General features: G+C 48.4%; 1 protein-coding gene across 4 annotated transcripts in view; it reads right to left on the minus strand.

Moving 5' to 3' along the window:
* Nucleotides 1-4,949: 4,949 nt before the first annotated feature.
* Nucleotides 4,950-16,091, minus strand: part of Tpst1 (tyrosylprotein sulfotransferase 1) — a 65,667-nt gene continuing 54,525 nt past the window's right edge. For 3 of the 4 annotated variants that reach the window (XM_090324166.1, XM_090324165.1, XM_090324167.1), the window contains 3 exons: nucleotides 9,794-9,844; nucleotides 6,148-6,194; nucleotides 4,950-5,367 (listed from right to left, as the gene is read on the minus strand). In XM_090324166.1, coding sequence (XP_090180292.1) covers nucleotides 6,177-6,194; nucleotides 9,794-9,844 — 69 coding nt within the window. In that variant the 3' untranslated portion in view covers nucleotides 4,950-5,367; nucleotides 6,148-6,176. The remainder of the gene's footprint in view (nucleotides 5,368-6,147; nucleotides 6,195-9,793; nucleotides 9,845-16,091) is intronic. The other variant, XM_090324168.1, reaches the window with a different exon arrangement.

Genomic DNA, 16,091 nt, shown 5'->3' on the forward strand with positions numbered 1-16,091 from the left:
GTTTTTCTAGCGAGGTCACACACCCATCCACCCGGGTCCAGCAGTCACCAGAATGAGCCATTTTGTTAGGACCAGGCGCGTCCAGTTCGGGGTGCGGGACAGCTGCTGAGATGCCCGACACTCCCCAGAAATGCAGGCCGCCCCGGCGTGTTGCTGCTCACTACGTGGCCTGGGCGGGCCTGGAACTCAAAATCCTCATGACTGCTTGAGATGACAGGTTTGTATCATGATGCCTGGCTACGTCCAAGGCTTCATACAAAGGAAGAGACTGTGCAAGTTTTAACAGAGGGCTCACACAGATTACCAGCTACCCAGGAGCTCAAAACCAGCCCAAGCAAGACAGTCGGTGAGACTTTTAGCTCCAAGCGAGCACCTAAAAGCCAAAAGTGGAGCCTACCTCAAGGGATGGAATGCCAGCCTTGAGCAAAGAAGATCAGGGACAGCAGCGAGCTGCACAGCTCAAGCCCCAGGACTGGCACCAAAACAATAAAATCGAGGATATTTCTGAGTCCTGGTGTCTCACATCTAACCCTAAGCTGCTCAGGAGGCTGAGATCTGAAAACCTCTATTCTGGACCAGCATAAGACTCTTATCTCAACTGGCTACACAGGAGGCTGAGATCTGAGGATTGTAGGTTAAATCCAGCCCGGGCTGTAAAGTTCCTGTGAATTTTTTTTTTTTTAATTTTTGCCAGTCCCAGAGCTTGAACTTGGTATCTAGACACTGTCCCTGAGCTTCTTTTGCTCAAGGTTAGTGCTCTACCACTTGAAGACAGAGCTTGACTATTTCAGCTTTCCATCACTGATGCCTGAGATAAAGTGGAAGGGTTTATTGAAGCTTTCAGTTGTGGTATGGCAGCATATCATGGCTAGAATGTGTGCTGCAGAAAGAGCGGGGGCCAAGCCTGGCATGGGAGGCTCCCACTTGCAATCATAGCTATGCTGGAGGCTGAGATCTGAGAATCATGATTTAATGCCAGCTTGGCAGAAAAGTCGCCGTGAGACTTATCTCCAATTAACACTCAAAAATAAGAAGAGAAGCTGTGGCTCAAGTTGCAGAACACTCACCTTGAGAACAAAAACAAAAACAGTGCCCAAGCAAGCCTGAGTTCAAGCCCTAGGATTCGCTTAGAAAATAAAGTTTATATATATTATAAAACACATATCCTATACATTTCATTTGTTTTTTATTTTGCCAGTCCTGGGACTTCATTTCAGGGCCTGGGTACTACCATTTGAGTCACAACGTCATTTCTGCCTTTTCTTTTTCTTTTTTTCTTTTTTGGTGGGTCATGGGGCTTGAACACAGCCTGGTGCTGTCCCTGAGCATTCCAGCTCAAGACTACTACCCTACCCTTAAGCCAAGCCCCACTTCCTGTATTCTAGTGATTAATTGGAGATAAGAGTCTCAGGTTCTTTTGTGCCCCAGCTAGTTGTGAACCTCCATCCTCAGATCTCAGCCTCCTGAGTAGCTAGGATTGCAGGCTAGGCCAGGCTGGCCTTTTCTGTTTATGTGGTACTGAGGAATTGAACCCAGGGCTTCCTGCATGCCAGGCAAGCACTCTACCATTAAGTCACACTCCCAGACCTCCCCTCATGAAATTCTTATCAACTGACCACCAGAAAACCAGAAGTGGAGCTGTGGTCCAAAGTGCAGAGCAGGAGTCTTAAGCAAAGAGCTCAAGGACAACAAAATAATGACATCTCCAGTACAAAGCCAGACTGAAAGGCATGGATCAAGTGGTAGAGTGAAAGTTGAACAAGCAAGCCAAGTATAAAACTCTGAGTTCAAACCCCTGTAGAAGAACAGGAGGAGTCTTTCCCAGCCCCTTATCAGCCAGCTTTATTTTTTTTTTCTTTCTGTTGGCTGTAGGGCTTGAACTCAGGACCTGCATGCTGTCCCTGAACTCTTCAGCTTGAGGCTAGCACTCTACCACTTTGAGCCACAGCACCACTTCCAGTTTTCTGGTGGTTAATTGGAGATAAGTGTTATATGGACTTTCCTGCCCAGGCTGGCTTTGAACCATGATCCTAGATCTCAGCCTCCTGCATAGCTAGGATTACAGGCTGAGCCACTGTCGACCAGCAACCAGACAGCTGAGTCAGAAAGCTGTCTGTTTTACTTCACAGTGCTTGAAATACTTTTGTCTATTGTTCTTGACACCAAGGTCACAAAGTTTAGCTAAGGGCAGCTGGTGTACCTACATTGTTTGTACACACAATTAATTATACATGCCAATTTCTGTGTTCAAGGGTGGTACTTACAAAATTGTCACTCAACCATCATGGTGACTTCCACAGTCATGTAAAGATGGTTGTTGCAAGGAAGGTAGTGATTACAACAGGCACGCTGTTGGCCTGTGCTTATGTCCTGACCTCAGGCCTCACTGGGTATCCATGTGGGATGTAACATCACCAAGCTCTTCCTGCAGCCACAGAGAGGGCAAGCCTGTCCCCACTTCCTGGCTTTAGGAGTCCCTTACACCGGTCAGCTGGTCTCTGCCCCCTCCTGAAGCTTGGGATTGAACCCATAGCCCTGTGCATGCCTGGCAAGAGCTCTAACACTGAGCCGCACCCCAGTCCTTGGTATCTTAAGAAAGGGTCTTTTTTGTTGTTGGTCATGGGGCTTGAACCCTGGGTCTGGGTGCTGTCCCTGAGCTCTTCAGCACAAGGCTACTACTACCCCTTGAGCCTCAACTCCACTTCTGGTTTTATAGTAATTAATTGGCAGTATGAGTGGTCTTTAGTGCCCAGGATGGCTTGAACTGCGATCCTCAGATCTCAGCCTCCTGAGTAGCTAGGATGACAGGCGTGAGCCACCCTGCCCTGCTAGGGTCTTCTTATGGTCCAGCTTGGCCTGGCACTCATGATTCTCCTGCTTCTGCTTCCTGAGTGATATTACCACAGCATACAGTTGATACTTCTTAATTCCCTTGATTCCACTGAATCCTAATGCTTCGTCTTTATAAAATGCCAAACATGATATGCCATTTGGAGCAAAATGTCACTCCTCATTTACTTCAAGAAAAAGGTGCTCATAGCAGAAAAGAAAAATAACATCTTGTGAAGAAGTGGCACAGTGGGAGATGAGGTCCCAGCATTGGCATCCACAGGCCAGGGGAGGGAAGGACCCCAGTGGGTCATCCCAGGCTACTCGTCTTGGTCTTTACTCTGCCCCCATAACAAAGGTGGGCAGGTATGAAAAGTAAGAACCTCCCATTTCTGTGGGGGGTGCAACAGAAGGTTCAGCTTGCAACCCTAGTGACAGGACACGGAGATCAGGAGGATGGAGATTCAAGGCCACAATGAGACCCTTATCTCAGAAACAAGCTGGGCCTGGTGCTATCTGCCTCTGCCTGTAATCCTAGCTACCCAGCGGTGAGGGTATAGGAAAGAGGATTATGTCCTTGGGGGTGGGGAATATATATAGAGAGATATATAGATGAATATATATGTGTGCACACATACACACACACGCATACATATGAGAGACCCTTTCAGAAAAATAACTAAAGCAAAAAGGGCTTGGGGAATGGCTCAAATGATAGGACAAGCACTAGGACCCAAGTTCAAATCCCAGTGCCACCACCACCACCAAGATTCTTATACTCCTTAAGGGCACGTGTTGGGATATGGGCAGGTTATACCACCCCTTCTGATCCGCTCTGCAGAGGCCTGTGACCTTTGCCCACAAAGCTACGGGCACAGAACTCACAAGAAACGATGCCTGTCAAGAGTCCTGTGGAATGGACTGCACTACATTTGAGGTTAGAGCCGATGACCAAGCCTCATAAGGACACAGGGTTTAAGTAGCTGAGCCCTTCCTGAGGCTGGGAGTCCCAGGCTGATATGGGGTGCAAATGGATGTGAGGACATCGAGGGAGCAGAAGTGAGGAAGAATGAAAGGAGCCAGCAGCAAGAGGCCCGCAACAGGAGCAGCCTGGGGCAGAGGGCGCAGGACGGCTTAGACCTTCACAGAAGGTTCTGGAACCACGGAGTAAGGCAGAACAGAGCCTGGTGCTGGTGCAGCCGCAAGGCTAATTGAAGCTGCAGGGAACAGGGCAGGCTGCCTGGCTCAGGCTTCCTCTCCATGGCACTAGCTGGTGGGGAGCCCCTCTCTCATTGGTGAAAAGAAGGAAGACTGGGAAGCTGATGGGAACAGAAATTACTCACCAAGAGCCCCTTCACTGGGGGCCAGAGGTACAAAGACAGACGGCCAAGGACACCACGTCTGTCTTGCCGGCAGGAGGCAGTAACATGAGTTCAAGCTAGGGCATGGTAAGCGGAGGCAGAGCAGGAGGCCAGGGAACCACTCTGAGGAAGAACTAAACGACCAGAGCATGAGAGGGTAACTCCCAGGCATGGCGCGCGGGAAGACATCACAGGGAGAGGCCAACGTGCCGGCAGCCCACAGGAGCTGGGTACAGGCTCTCTGGAGCTGGGCTAGAGGCATGGGCTGAATGGGGTTACTATGCAGAGGTGATAGGCTGACATGTTGGACTGATGAGGGGCAGAGGTGCTGCAGGGAAGCGGATGGATCCAAGACCCTGAACATGGGTGGGAAAGGGGAAAAGGGGGGAAGCCAAGTTTGATTCTGAGGTTTTTGCTGAGTGACAGGGTAGCCATTACTGACCAGGTGTGATTAGAGGAGGTGCAGAGAAAAGCACAAGGCGAAAGACCCCCGACGAGTGCAGACATGGGCCCGGACACCACCCACCTGACAGGCCAACGGTATCTCCTGGGGCGCGGTGGGAGCCGTGGACCCTGCTCCTCAAGTGCAGCATGCCAACCGGACAGGAGCGATCTGAACCAGTGGCAGTAGGTCCTTGAGGGACACAGCACAGGAATGACACTGGGGCGTCCTGCTGGAGCCTGGGGCAGGAGCTCAACATTTGTCTGGTCGTGTGCTGCTGTGAAACCGCAACCCGATCAAACGTGAGCTGCCAGTGCTTCACATTTAAAGCTTTTATTTTGAAAAATAAAATACAAAAGTCACTGAGTTGTAAATGTATACTATCATTTCCCAACTTCTCAGAAACAATACAATGAATTATTTAAATAATTAAGGTACTTAATAGTATCCACATCAGTACACTTAAAACAGGCACACGTGTTCTACAAAGCACGGGGACACGTACGGACAATCTATTCCGAAGGACATGGCCAGCTCTGCTCCTGGAACGCTATTTCCAAGCCTCCCCCAGAGCGAGGTCTGGAGCGTGGAGGAAGAGCAGGCCAGCAGCTGTAATGACGACAGTGTGTGTCCCCCAGCTCCTCAGCACAGGGCTGAGATCCCTGGGAGCAGGACCCAGGTCCCCCGGGGCTGCACACACGCACAGTGCTCTGGAGAGGATGGCAGCAGAGTCGCCTAGGGCAGACAGACAGACAGACAGAATGCGGTTACCTCGAGGGCCACGGCCTTCCCTGGAAGGTGCCAGGTATCCAGGCGGGCTGCAGGGTAGGTGCTCCCGGTGACACAGGGCTGGGAGCTGCCCCTCAGCCTGGGCTGCACCCGTGGCAGCTGTGACCGGGAGCTGCAGACTGGAGCCTGCATCCCAAGTTGAGGTCACAGCACTAAAAGGTAGGTGCTGAGGCTCCTTTTTCACCACAGCACCACCACAGGCCTCAGGCAGGTGTGGGCAGGACCACACTCCTCCACGTTTTGAACGCAGACTCGCCCAAGGCCCCGTGACTGCCGTCACGCATACTCCCCGTGGCGTGCACACCTCCTACTTGATTCCTCCTCAGCACCCTTAGCTCTGTGACCACGTGACGCCGACGTGGCTCTGCAGAGCCAGGGCTGCCGAGGCTCACACCCCAGAGGCACCCACGCAGGACGGCTTCCACAGGACAGGAATAAGAGGACTTGCACGCCACGGGCTTTGAGAACCGGATGCACTTAGGTATCATATTGCAGAATCGCCCCCATTGCTTTATATTTATGCCTGGCAGGAGTGTGCATGGTTATTACATAAAATAAAAATAAAACTCAGCACGCGAAACTGTGAGAAAAACTGTGGGATGTTTTAGAAAAGCTTTTCAAGCTCTAAACAATAAAAGGTATCCATGACCACCTCACTTGGACCAGACAGCCTAGGTTCAACGCAGCTTTGGCCCCACAAATGTTCTGGCATCCTTCAAGCCTTACCTGAGGAGGGAAAGAGGCCCCCGGCCAGGCTACTCCACTTGCTCCGTCTGTCGGAGGAAGCAAAAGATGTTGTAAGTCCTTGAGGCTGTGAGCATAAGAAGTAATGGTTCCCACTGATGCATCAAGCCGGGTGACAGGCTTTACTCAGCCTTGCAGTGACCCCAACGTGAAACTGCTGTAGAATAAAGGACAGGAGGCTTCTCCCTTGGTTCCGAGGGACACTGAATCTCCTGACATTTCCTAAGTGGTGGTTCTGTCACACAGAGACCCTGAGTCATGCCAGAGTTGTGAAAACCATCGAGATGGCTTGGGATGAGGACAGGTGACTTGGACAACCACAGCCTGACCTGAAGAGAAACTCGGGTTCTGAAGCTCAGGGGTACTTCCCAGCTAGGGAACCCAAAGATGTCTGAAAGGAAGGGTGGCATGCCTGGTTTTCCAGGGAGAGGGTGCAGCATCTCCAGGTACACAGGCCCATCTGCCCAGGACCTGGTGCCTCTTGGTTGGCCAGTCCTAATCCGTGCCTTCTGTAGGAAGGCTGTATGTGCAGGTCTAGCACTGGCTAGCCGCAGGTCCATGACAGTCTAGAGGTTTGCATGCTGAGTTCCATCCCCTTCCTTTACAGAACCGTCTCTAAATGTGTGCATGTGCGGTAGGGGGTGTTAAAGGCTAACCACAGTAAGCGGTTGCAAAGAACCTGTCAAGACTTCTCATTTCAGATCATCTTTTTCTTACAAATTTGCTGAAACTCTATATTCTACAGGTAAGCACTTTGTTCATATGTCTTTTCTAGTCTTTATGACTTAAACATTTTTGGTGCCAGCCCTTGGTCTTGAACTCAGGGCCTGAGTGCTGTCGCTGGGCTTTTGTGAACAAGGCTACTACTCTACCAATAGAAGGACGGGCCCACTTCCAGCTTTTGGATGGTTACTTGGAGATTGGAATCTCATGGACTTTTCTGGCTGGCTTCCAACCACAATCCTCAGATCTCTGCCTCGTGAGTAGCTAAGATGACAGGCAAGAGCCACGGGTGCCCTACTCTCTTTGATTTTTTTCTTTTTTCTGGCTGGTTGTGGGGCTTGAATTCTGGCCCTGGGCGCTGTCCCTGAGCTCTTTGGCTCAAGGCTACTGCGCTACCACTTGAGCCACAGCACCACTTCCTCTCTATGATTTTTAACAGCTAGATATTCTCAACTCTACTGTGGAAAACTATCCATCATCAGGTGATAAAGGCTCTCTGCCACAGTCCACAGTCCTGGAAATGACTGGCATCTCTGACAAGACCTAAATTCTTTTGTTTTGGCCTCATATTCCCTGTCTTTGACTCCTTCAGACCCAAGTGTACCAGCCTTGGGGTCTGATGTTCCTTGGTGCAGTCTCTGGCTTATTCTCTGGCTCTAGCAACCACCGCCTGAGAGAGTGACAGACAGAGGCCCTGTGCCGGCGCCTGTCTATTCCTAGAGTTTGATCAATCACTATCACACAGATCAGCAGCTAACTAGGAAACCGTTCTTCTCCCTCTAACTCCTTAAGATACACTGTATGTTCTCCCCTGCAAACATGTGTAATGAATGAAATGGATGAATAAACTCCAAGTCTATGCCAGTGAGAATATACCTTATATACTCTCCAAATATCGATGGCAGTGATTACCCAGTGGTCACTTGTAGGTCACCTCTCTGGTCAAGCGCAGCTTCTCTTAGAAAAGGCAGCTCACTAATACTGGATGCAACAGGACACGGAAATACACACACACACACACACACACACACACACACACACACACACACACACACACACACACACACACACACACACACACACTCTCCTAGGGCTTGAACGCAGGCCTGGGCACTGGCCTTGAGATTTTTTGTTCAAGGCCAGTACTCTACCTAAGCCACACTTCTATTTCCAAATGTTGAAAGTATGAGTCTCCTGGACTTTTCTGCCTGGGCTAGCTTCAAACTGTAATCTTCAGAGGCCAGGAGTTTGGCCTAGTGGTAGAATGCATTTCTAGCATGCACAAAGACCTGGGTTCGATTCCTCGGTACCACATACATAGAAAAAGCCAGAAGTGGTACTGAGGCTCAAGTGGTAGGGCTCTAGCCTTGAGAAAGTCCAAGGACAGTGCTCAGGCCCTGAGCTGAAGGCCCAGGACTGGCAAAAAAAAATTGTAATCTTCAGATCTCAGCCTCCTGAGTAGCTGGGATTACAGGCCTCACCACCATTGCCAGTCAGAGGGCACGAACTCAGGAATGGGCACTGTCCCTGATCGTCTTTTGCTCAAAGCTAGTACTCTAGCCACACAGAGCACTTGAGCCACAGCAACACTTCAAACTTTTTTTGTGTATGTGGTATCAAGGGATTGAATCCAGAGCTTTGCGTGTGCAAGGCAAGCACAATACCACTAGGCCACACGTCTTTTCTATTTATGTGGTACTGAGGAATCAAACCTAGGTCTTCATGCATGCTAGGCAAGCACTACCACTAAACCAAATTCTTCCTTCCTTCCTTCCTTCCTTCCTTCCTTTCTTTCTTTCTTTGCCAGTTATGGGGCTTGAACTCAGGGTCTAGGCGCTGTCCTTGGGCTTTCTCAAGGCTAGCGTTCTACCATTTGAGCCACAGTACCATCTCCAGGTTTTTGTGTGTATGTGGTACTGGGGAATCAAACCCATGGCTTCCAACATGCTAGGCAAGCACTCTATCACACTCCCAGTCCCTGGGAGTAAAAGTTACAAGCTTCAAGAGCCTCTTATTTCTGTGTACAAAATATACTTACACATATCCTAGCCTCCAGAAAAGCATCAAAGGACTACGAACAAGAGCAGAAGGGATGGGCCCTGGTGGCTCATATCCATATCCTCCTCCTTAGGAGGCTAAAATGTGAGGACTATAGTTTGAAGTCAGCCTGGCAGAAAAGTCCCCCCCCCTTTTTTTTTGGACGGTTGAGGGGCTTGAACTATGGTCCTGGGTGCTGTCCCTGAGCTCTTCAGCTCAAGGCTAGCATTCTACCACATGAGTCACAGTGCTACTTCCAGTTTTTTGGTAGGTAAGTCCCATGGACCTTGGTGTCCAGGCTGGCTTTGAACAGCAATCCTCAGATCTCAGCCTTCTGAATAGCTAGGATTACAGGCGTGAGCAATAGCGCCCACCCCTTTGAGACTCTTATGTCCAATTAACCATTCAAAAACCAGAAATGGTGCTGTGGCTCAAGCTGCATAGGGCTAGCCTTGAGCAAAAGAGCTTAGGGACAGCACCCAAGCCTGAGTTCAAGTCCCATGACCAAAAAAAAAAAAAAAGAAGAAGAATGTAGAAGAGCACAGAGGGCGGCCATACACTTTATTGCAGAGTGGTCCTCAGGAGGCTGAGAGGAGACACCAGGGCATACAGTCACATGTGAAGTCCTGTGTGGCTCACGAGTGACACCTGCAGTGGGCACTCAGTGACTGATGGGCCATCAATACTGAGCTATCCAAGGCGAGGACTGCTCAATTACAAAGGCAGTGATCCCAGGTACCCACCAAAACCTACTGTCATCTCTTTACTGTTTTATCTTTTAAATGTCCTTATCTCTTCAAAAAAATTGCTTTGCTGCAAGCCCATCTCCTACAAAACAAGAGGAAGGAGCAGATTTTATATACAGTACCTGGGGTTTTTCCTTAAGAAAATCAGGTAGCTGAAACTCTCCTTTAGAGACCTGGAAAAAGCAAAGCAGGTGTTGAGTGGGAGGAAGCAGGGACGGGGTCACCAGTTCAGGACAGTGTGGCGTTGGGGGTAATGGTTCCTTGTGGCATTCCTCTGGGGTCTGCCCTTGTGCCCTGCAGCTAAGACTCCAGGCTAGGCTAACTCAGACATTCTCCTGAGTGAAAGCAAACCAGGGGCAGTGTCTCTCAAGCAATCTTGCAAGACCTATGCAGTGGGGGAACAAGGTCTTGCTTGCATTTTGAATTCTCTAACATTAGAACCCTCCATGATTTCCTCTGCTTGTCTCATTCCCAAGATGATGTGAATTTTAGCTGATTCTTGTTGAGTGTGTGTGTGTGTGTGTGTGTGTGTGTGTGTGTGTGTATACTGGGTCTGGGTGATCTTAGCTTTTTAGCTTTTTTTTTTTTTTTTGTCAGTCTTAGAGCTTGAACTCTGGGTCTGGGCATTTTTTTCCTGAGCTCTTCAAATTCAAGGCTACCACCCTACCACTTAAGCCACAATGCCACTTCTGGTTTTCTAGTGACTAAATGGAGATAAAAATCTCAGGTTCTTTAGTGCCCAGGGTGGCTCTGAACCCTGACCCTCAGATCTCAGGCTCCTGGGTAGCTAGGATGACAGGCGTGAGCCACTGTGCCCAGCTCTCCCTTGGCTTTTTACTCGAAGCTGGTGCTTACTTGAGCCACACTTCCACTCCTGGATTTTTGGTGGTTAACTGGAGTTCTGTCCTTAGCAGAAGAATATAACAATTACCTAAAATGTGGGCAGAGTCCTCTAATGGAGCTGGCTGGGAGTGAGGACTTCATGAAAACTGCAGGAAAAGACCGAGCTGCCCCAAAGTGACTTGTTTTTGGGATGTTGAAAGAGTCCCTAGGGAGCTAAACTAGATGGTTCACCTATGGAAGCTTCCCAGCACAGTGCCAAAGGAGCTGCCTGGCTTCTTCTGCTGCTAGGCAGGTGCTCTGCAATTAAGCCACTCTGACAGTCCCTTCGTGCACTGGTTTTCTGTTTTTTTATTTGTTTTTGTTGGTTGTGGAGCTTGAACTCTGGGCGTGGGCACTGTCCCTGAGCTTCTCTGGCTCAAGTTAGTGCTCCACTACTTGAACTACAGTGCCACTTCTGGCTTTTTCTGAGTAGTTTATTGGCGTCTCACAGACTTCTTGCCCTGGATGGCTTTGAATCATGGTCCTCAGATCGTTGCCTCCTGAATAGCTAGGATTCCAGGTGTGACCCTGGTGCCCAGCTGGTCACTGTCTTTTCCTTTGGCCAGTCCTGGGGCTAGCTCTGTCCTTGGGCTTCCTCAAGGCTAGTACCACTTAAGCAACAGCACCATTTCCAGCTTTTCCTATGTAAGTGGTACTGAGGAATGGAACCCAGTCTTGGTGTATGCTAGGCAAGTACTCTACACTAGGCAACACTCCCCGCCCCAGCTGGTTATTTTCAAGATACAGTCTTGATGCAAGCCTGAGCTGGCCTCAACTGTGACCCTACCTGCGCTCTCTTTTGTGGCTGGGAAGACAGGTATGTGACACTATGCCCAGACTCTTCTAGATGTTTCTAATACAGTGCAAGAGAAGAGAAGGAAAGGGAAGACTTGTCTGGGAGGGAGAAGAACAGTCGATTATGATGCTGGCTGACCCACCAGCTTCCATGGTCCTTCTTGTACTGGGGTCTAACAATGAACTAAACACCATGTTGTCACTATAGACTTTAAAAGCTTGACTTTTCTCATAGTTTTCTTCAGAATACATGTGCACATATATTTTTGTGTGTGTGTGGTGCTGGTGCAATTTGCAGGTTAGGAAAGTAAACTACTACTAAGTGACAGCCCCAGACCTGCATTTTCTAACTTTAAAGATTTAACCAGGGGGCCTGGAGTGTGGCCTAGTAGTAGAGTGCTTGCCTAGCATACACGAAGTCCCAGGTTCAATTCCTTGATGTCACATACACAGAAAAAAGCCACAAGTGGTGCTGTGATTCAAGTGGTAGAGGGCTAGCCTTGAGAAAAACCCAAGGACAGTGCCTAGGCCCTGAGTCCAAGCCCCAGGACTGGCCAAAAAAAAAAAAAAAGATTCAAGCAGGGCTGGGCTGGGAGTGTAGCCTGTGGGTACAGTGCTTGCCTACCATGCACGAAACCCAGAGTTTGAGTCCTTGGTAGCACATACACAGAAAAAGCCAGAAGTAGTGTTGTGGCTCAGGTGGTAGAGTGCTAGCCTTGAGAAAGCTCAAGGACAGTGTTCAGACCTGAGTTCAAGCCCCAAGACTGGCAAAAAAAAAAAATTCAACCGAAGGTTGGGAGTTCAAAATGCACTGTATACTCAAATCCTTCCCTTCTTTATGCAAAGACAATGAGAGCTTTAATGTAATTCTTGATTCCTTCCTCTCAATCAGTCACAGGTATAGAGCTGGGTGAATCATCATTCTGAATAGAATTCATTCATTTAATTGCTAATTCCTGACAGATTTTAATTGCTAGTCCATGCTTGGTCTGCTGTTGTTTATTACTTTTAATAAGGTAATGAGCACTACCTGTTGAAGAATCATGATAGTTTCACATTAAGAGAAGACACTCAGCCTCTGCCAGAAATGATAATAGAGGAAGGACTCCCATATTATCACATCCTTTAATCCCTCTGTGCTTTCACAGCCCAGTTTAGACCAGTTATCTCTAAAACACAAATGTTGCAGAACAGCTGATAACATGCGTGTTTACATATTTTCATTTAATTCTAAATATTTTGGCAGATGTGAAAATCTCAGACTGGGTTCTTGGAAAGTTCAACAGTTTATTCTAATGAAGAAGCAATGTGCCAAATGTTCATACTTATTGCAACAAGAAGAAAAACATATTAATCAGCTCAGAAACATATTGTATGCCAAAAATGTTCTTTTTTTTTTTCCCTCAGTTCTGGGGCTTGGACTCAGGACCTGAGCATTAGCACTGTCCTCAGTGCTCAAGGATGCTTGGCTTTCCTCAAGGCTAGCCCTCTACCACTTGAGCCACAGCACCACTTCTGGCTTTTTTTGTGTGTATGTGGTACTGAGGAATTGAACCTGGGTCTTCGTGCATGCTAGGCAAGCACTCTACCACTAGGCCACGCTCACGGCCCCAAAAATGTTCTTAATAATAAGAAATGTTCCAGTGGAAAGACTATTAGGTGAAGTTGGGCAGAATGTAAATTAAGTTGGGATTGTAGGGCAAGTATAAACTACAAAATTATTCATACTTCAGAAAACAATGTAAATATAAGAGTAACACAGCAGGCCCCTGGGGAAAAAAAGTTGCCCAGGGGCTGGGAGTGTGGCAAGTGGTAGCTTGGCCTAGGGGTAACGTGCTTACTAGCATGCACAGAAGCCCTGGGTTCAATTCCCGGGAACCACATACACAGAAAAAGCCGGAAGTGGTGCTGTGGCTCAAGTGGTAGAGCACTAGGCTTGAGGAAAAACAAAGTTGCCCAGGCATTAGACATTACTCAGGACATGTAAACGCACCCAGGGACATGAAAAAATGTTCAACAATAGTAAAAGTAAATCAAGCCACAGTGAGAGATCATCTCACTTCAGAAAGAAGGACTGCTGTCAAAAGATGGTTGGTGCAGAGCGCTGGTGGCTCACACCTGTAATCCTAGCTACTCAGGAGGCTGAGATCTGAGGATCATGATTCAAAGCCAGTTAGGGAGCTGAGAGTGTGGCTTGGTGGTAGAGCGCTTGCCTGGCATGCATGAAGACCTGGGTTTGATTCCACGGTACCACATACATAGACAAAGCTGGAAGTGGCGATGTGGCTTCCTCAAGTGGTGTAGCTCTAACCTTGGGTAAAAGAAGTTCAAGGGCAGTCAGTGCCCAGGGACTGACTTCAAGCCCCATAATCAGAAAAAGGTGTTTTGGGGTTTTTTTTTTTTGCCAGTCCTGGGGCTTGAACTCAGGGCCTGAGCACTGTCCTTGGACTTTCTCAAGGCTAGAGCTCTACCACTTGAGCCACAGCACCATTTCTGCTTTTCCTATGTATATGTGGTACCAAGGAATGGAACCCGGGCCTTTGTGCATTCTAGGCAAGCACTCTACCACTAGGCCAAACCCCTGACCTGTCTTTTTTTTTTTTGCCAGTCCTGGGCTTGAGCTCAGGGCCTGAGCACTGTCCTTGGACTTTCTCAAGGTTAGAGCTCTACCACTTGAGCCTCAGCACCACTTCCGGCTTTTTTCTATGTATGTGGTACCGAGAAATTGAACCCGGGTCTTCATGCATGCTAGGCAAGCACTTTAACCACTAGGCCAAACTCCCGCCCCTGTCTTTTTTTTTTAAGGCAACTAGTTTCCAAATATTGGAAAGTAAATGCCAACCTAGGAAACCCAAGCGTGGGGCTACTCAAGAACTCCCCCATGTGATCTGCAGTCATGCAGGAATGGAGCAAGTAGGGTGATTGGAATGGAGTTCTGTAGAAAATGGTTAAGGCAGGGTGTATAGCTGAACTAAGACACAGTGAGCGCACCTTCCAGACTCCACCTGTGATGCAAGCAAGCATTTAATTTAATTTATTAGTATTATTTTTTTTAACCAGTCCTGGGGCTTGCACTCAGGGCCTGAACACTGTCCTTGGGCTTTCTCAAGGCTAGAGCTCTACCACCTGAGCCACAACACCACTTCTGGTTTTCTGTTGATTCATTGGAGATACGATTTTCATGGACTTTTGTGCTGGCTCTGAACTGTGATCCTCAGATCTCAGCCTCCTGAGGAGCTAGGATTACAGGTATGAGCCATGGGTACCCAGCTCAGCTAACACTTTTGAGTTTGAAGAGGATTTACTTTTTTTTCTTTTAAATTATCGGCCATGCGGTTTGAACTCATGGGCCTGGGCATTGTCCCTGAGCTCTTCAGCAAAAGGCTACAGCTCTACCCCTTGAGCTACAGCATCACTTCCTGTTGTCTAGAGGTTAACTGGAGATAAGAGTCACAGTCTCCAGTGCCTGGGCTGGCTTTAGACTGCAATCCTTAGATCTCAGCCTCCTGAGTAGCTAGGATTACAGGCGTGAACCGTTGTGCCCGGCTGTAGAATTATATTTTTCAGGGGAGGGATGGAACCCAGAAGCTCACACATGCTACGTAAGATCTCTACCCCAGGCTACAGCCCCAGGCCACCTGCTTCACATTTACCAAGCTGGTCTTTGCACTGTTTTTTGGCTTGGCTTTTGTGCTGACTCATCTCTTGCTCACAGATCCTGCCAGCAAGCATAGATGACCACAGCCCCAGTCCCCCCACACACTAGATTCCTGCTCAGTTCACTGAACTGGTGAGGAGTTCTGCTTTGGACAGTGAATTTAAGATTACCTGAAGCACCAGGAGGAGACACACAGAAAGAGCTGGAAATAATGAACGGGAACTCAGGAACCCGTTCCTGTTAGGAATTAGCTGTTATCATTAGCTACGGTTATCAGCAGACAGGCTACCACAGAGGCCCAGTGAGTGGAGGGCCGGGATCAGGGATGCTGTAGGACAGAAGGCCTTCATCCACAGGCTCTGTTCACGATCCACTGAGACTGCAAATCAAGCGCTGTATGTCTGTCTGTGTCTGAGGTTGGGCCATGTCATCAACAACATTCCTAAGTGAACAGGTTTAAGGTCCTCAGGAGGAGAGAGAGGGCCCTGCAATAGAATACCCAAGCTTTGGAGATTACAGTCTATGGTGAGAAAGGGCATGGAACATGTTAGAATTCCATTTCCATGTGAAACACATGGTGTTCTAATTAGAATTGGGCAACATGTCCCTCAACTCTGCTGACTCATATCACTGCCCAGAACTGTATAAAAACCAGCATTTTTAGGCCTAGAGACTGAGATGCAGTGGTCCTAGTTAAAATTTGATTTTTCCCCCCTATTCCCACTTTATAAACAAGGGAACAACTCCCCAGCCACACTGTGCCCGGCTCTGACAAAGAACTCCCTGCAGCCGACCCATGCTGGGTATATCTGCACCGGAGTGATTACAGGCAACAGCTTGTCACATGTGAAAGTTTGCGGTTGAAATGGACCCCCTGGAAAGAGGTCTAGGAGCCCAACTTCAAAGATCTGTACAACTACAAGGGCTCAGAAAACTCAACGGTGGTTCACATTTTACCTTGTCTTCCTCAAAATGGCCATTTCAGAGACAGACAAAAAGAGAAGAAAACATTTCTTCCCAGTTTGTATTCTGAAACCCTTTCACAAGCCACAATTGTGTATGAAACAGATTCTTTAGTCACAGAG

Source organism: Megascapheus bottae, chromosome 34, assembly GCF_031878675.1.
Source record: "Megascapheus bottae isolate mThoBot1 chromosome 34, mThoBot2.hap1, whole genome shotgun sequence".
In the NCBI taxonomy this organism is placed as follows: domain Eukaryota; kingdom Metazoa; phylum Chordata; class Mammalia; order Rodentia; family Geomyidae; genus Megascapheus; species Megascapheus bottae.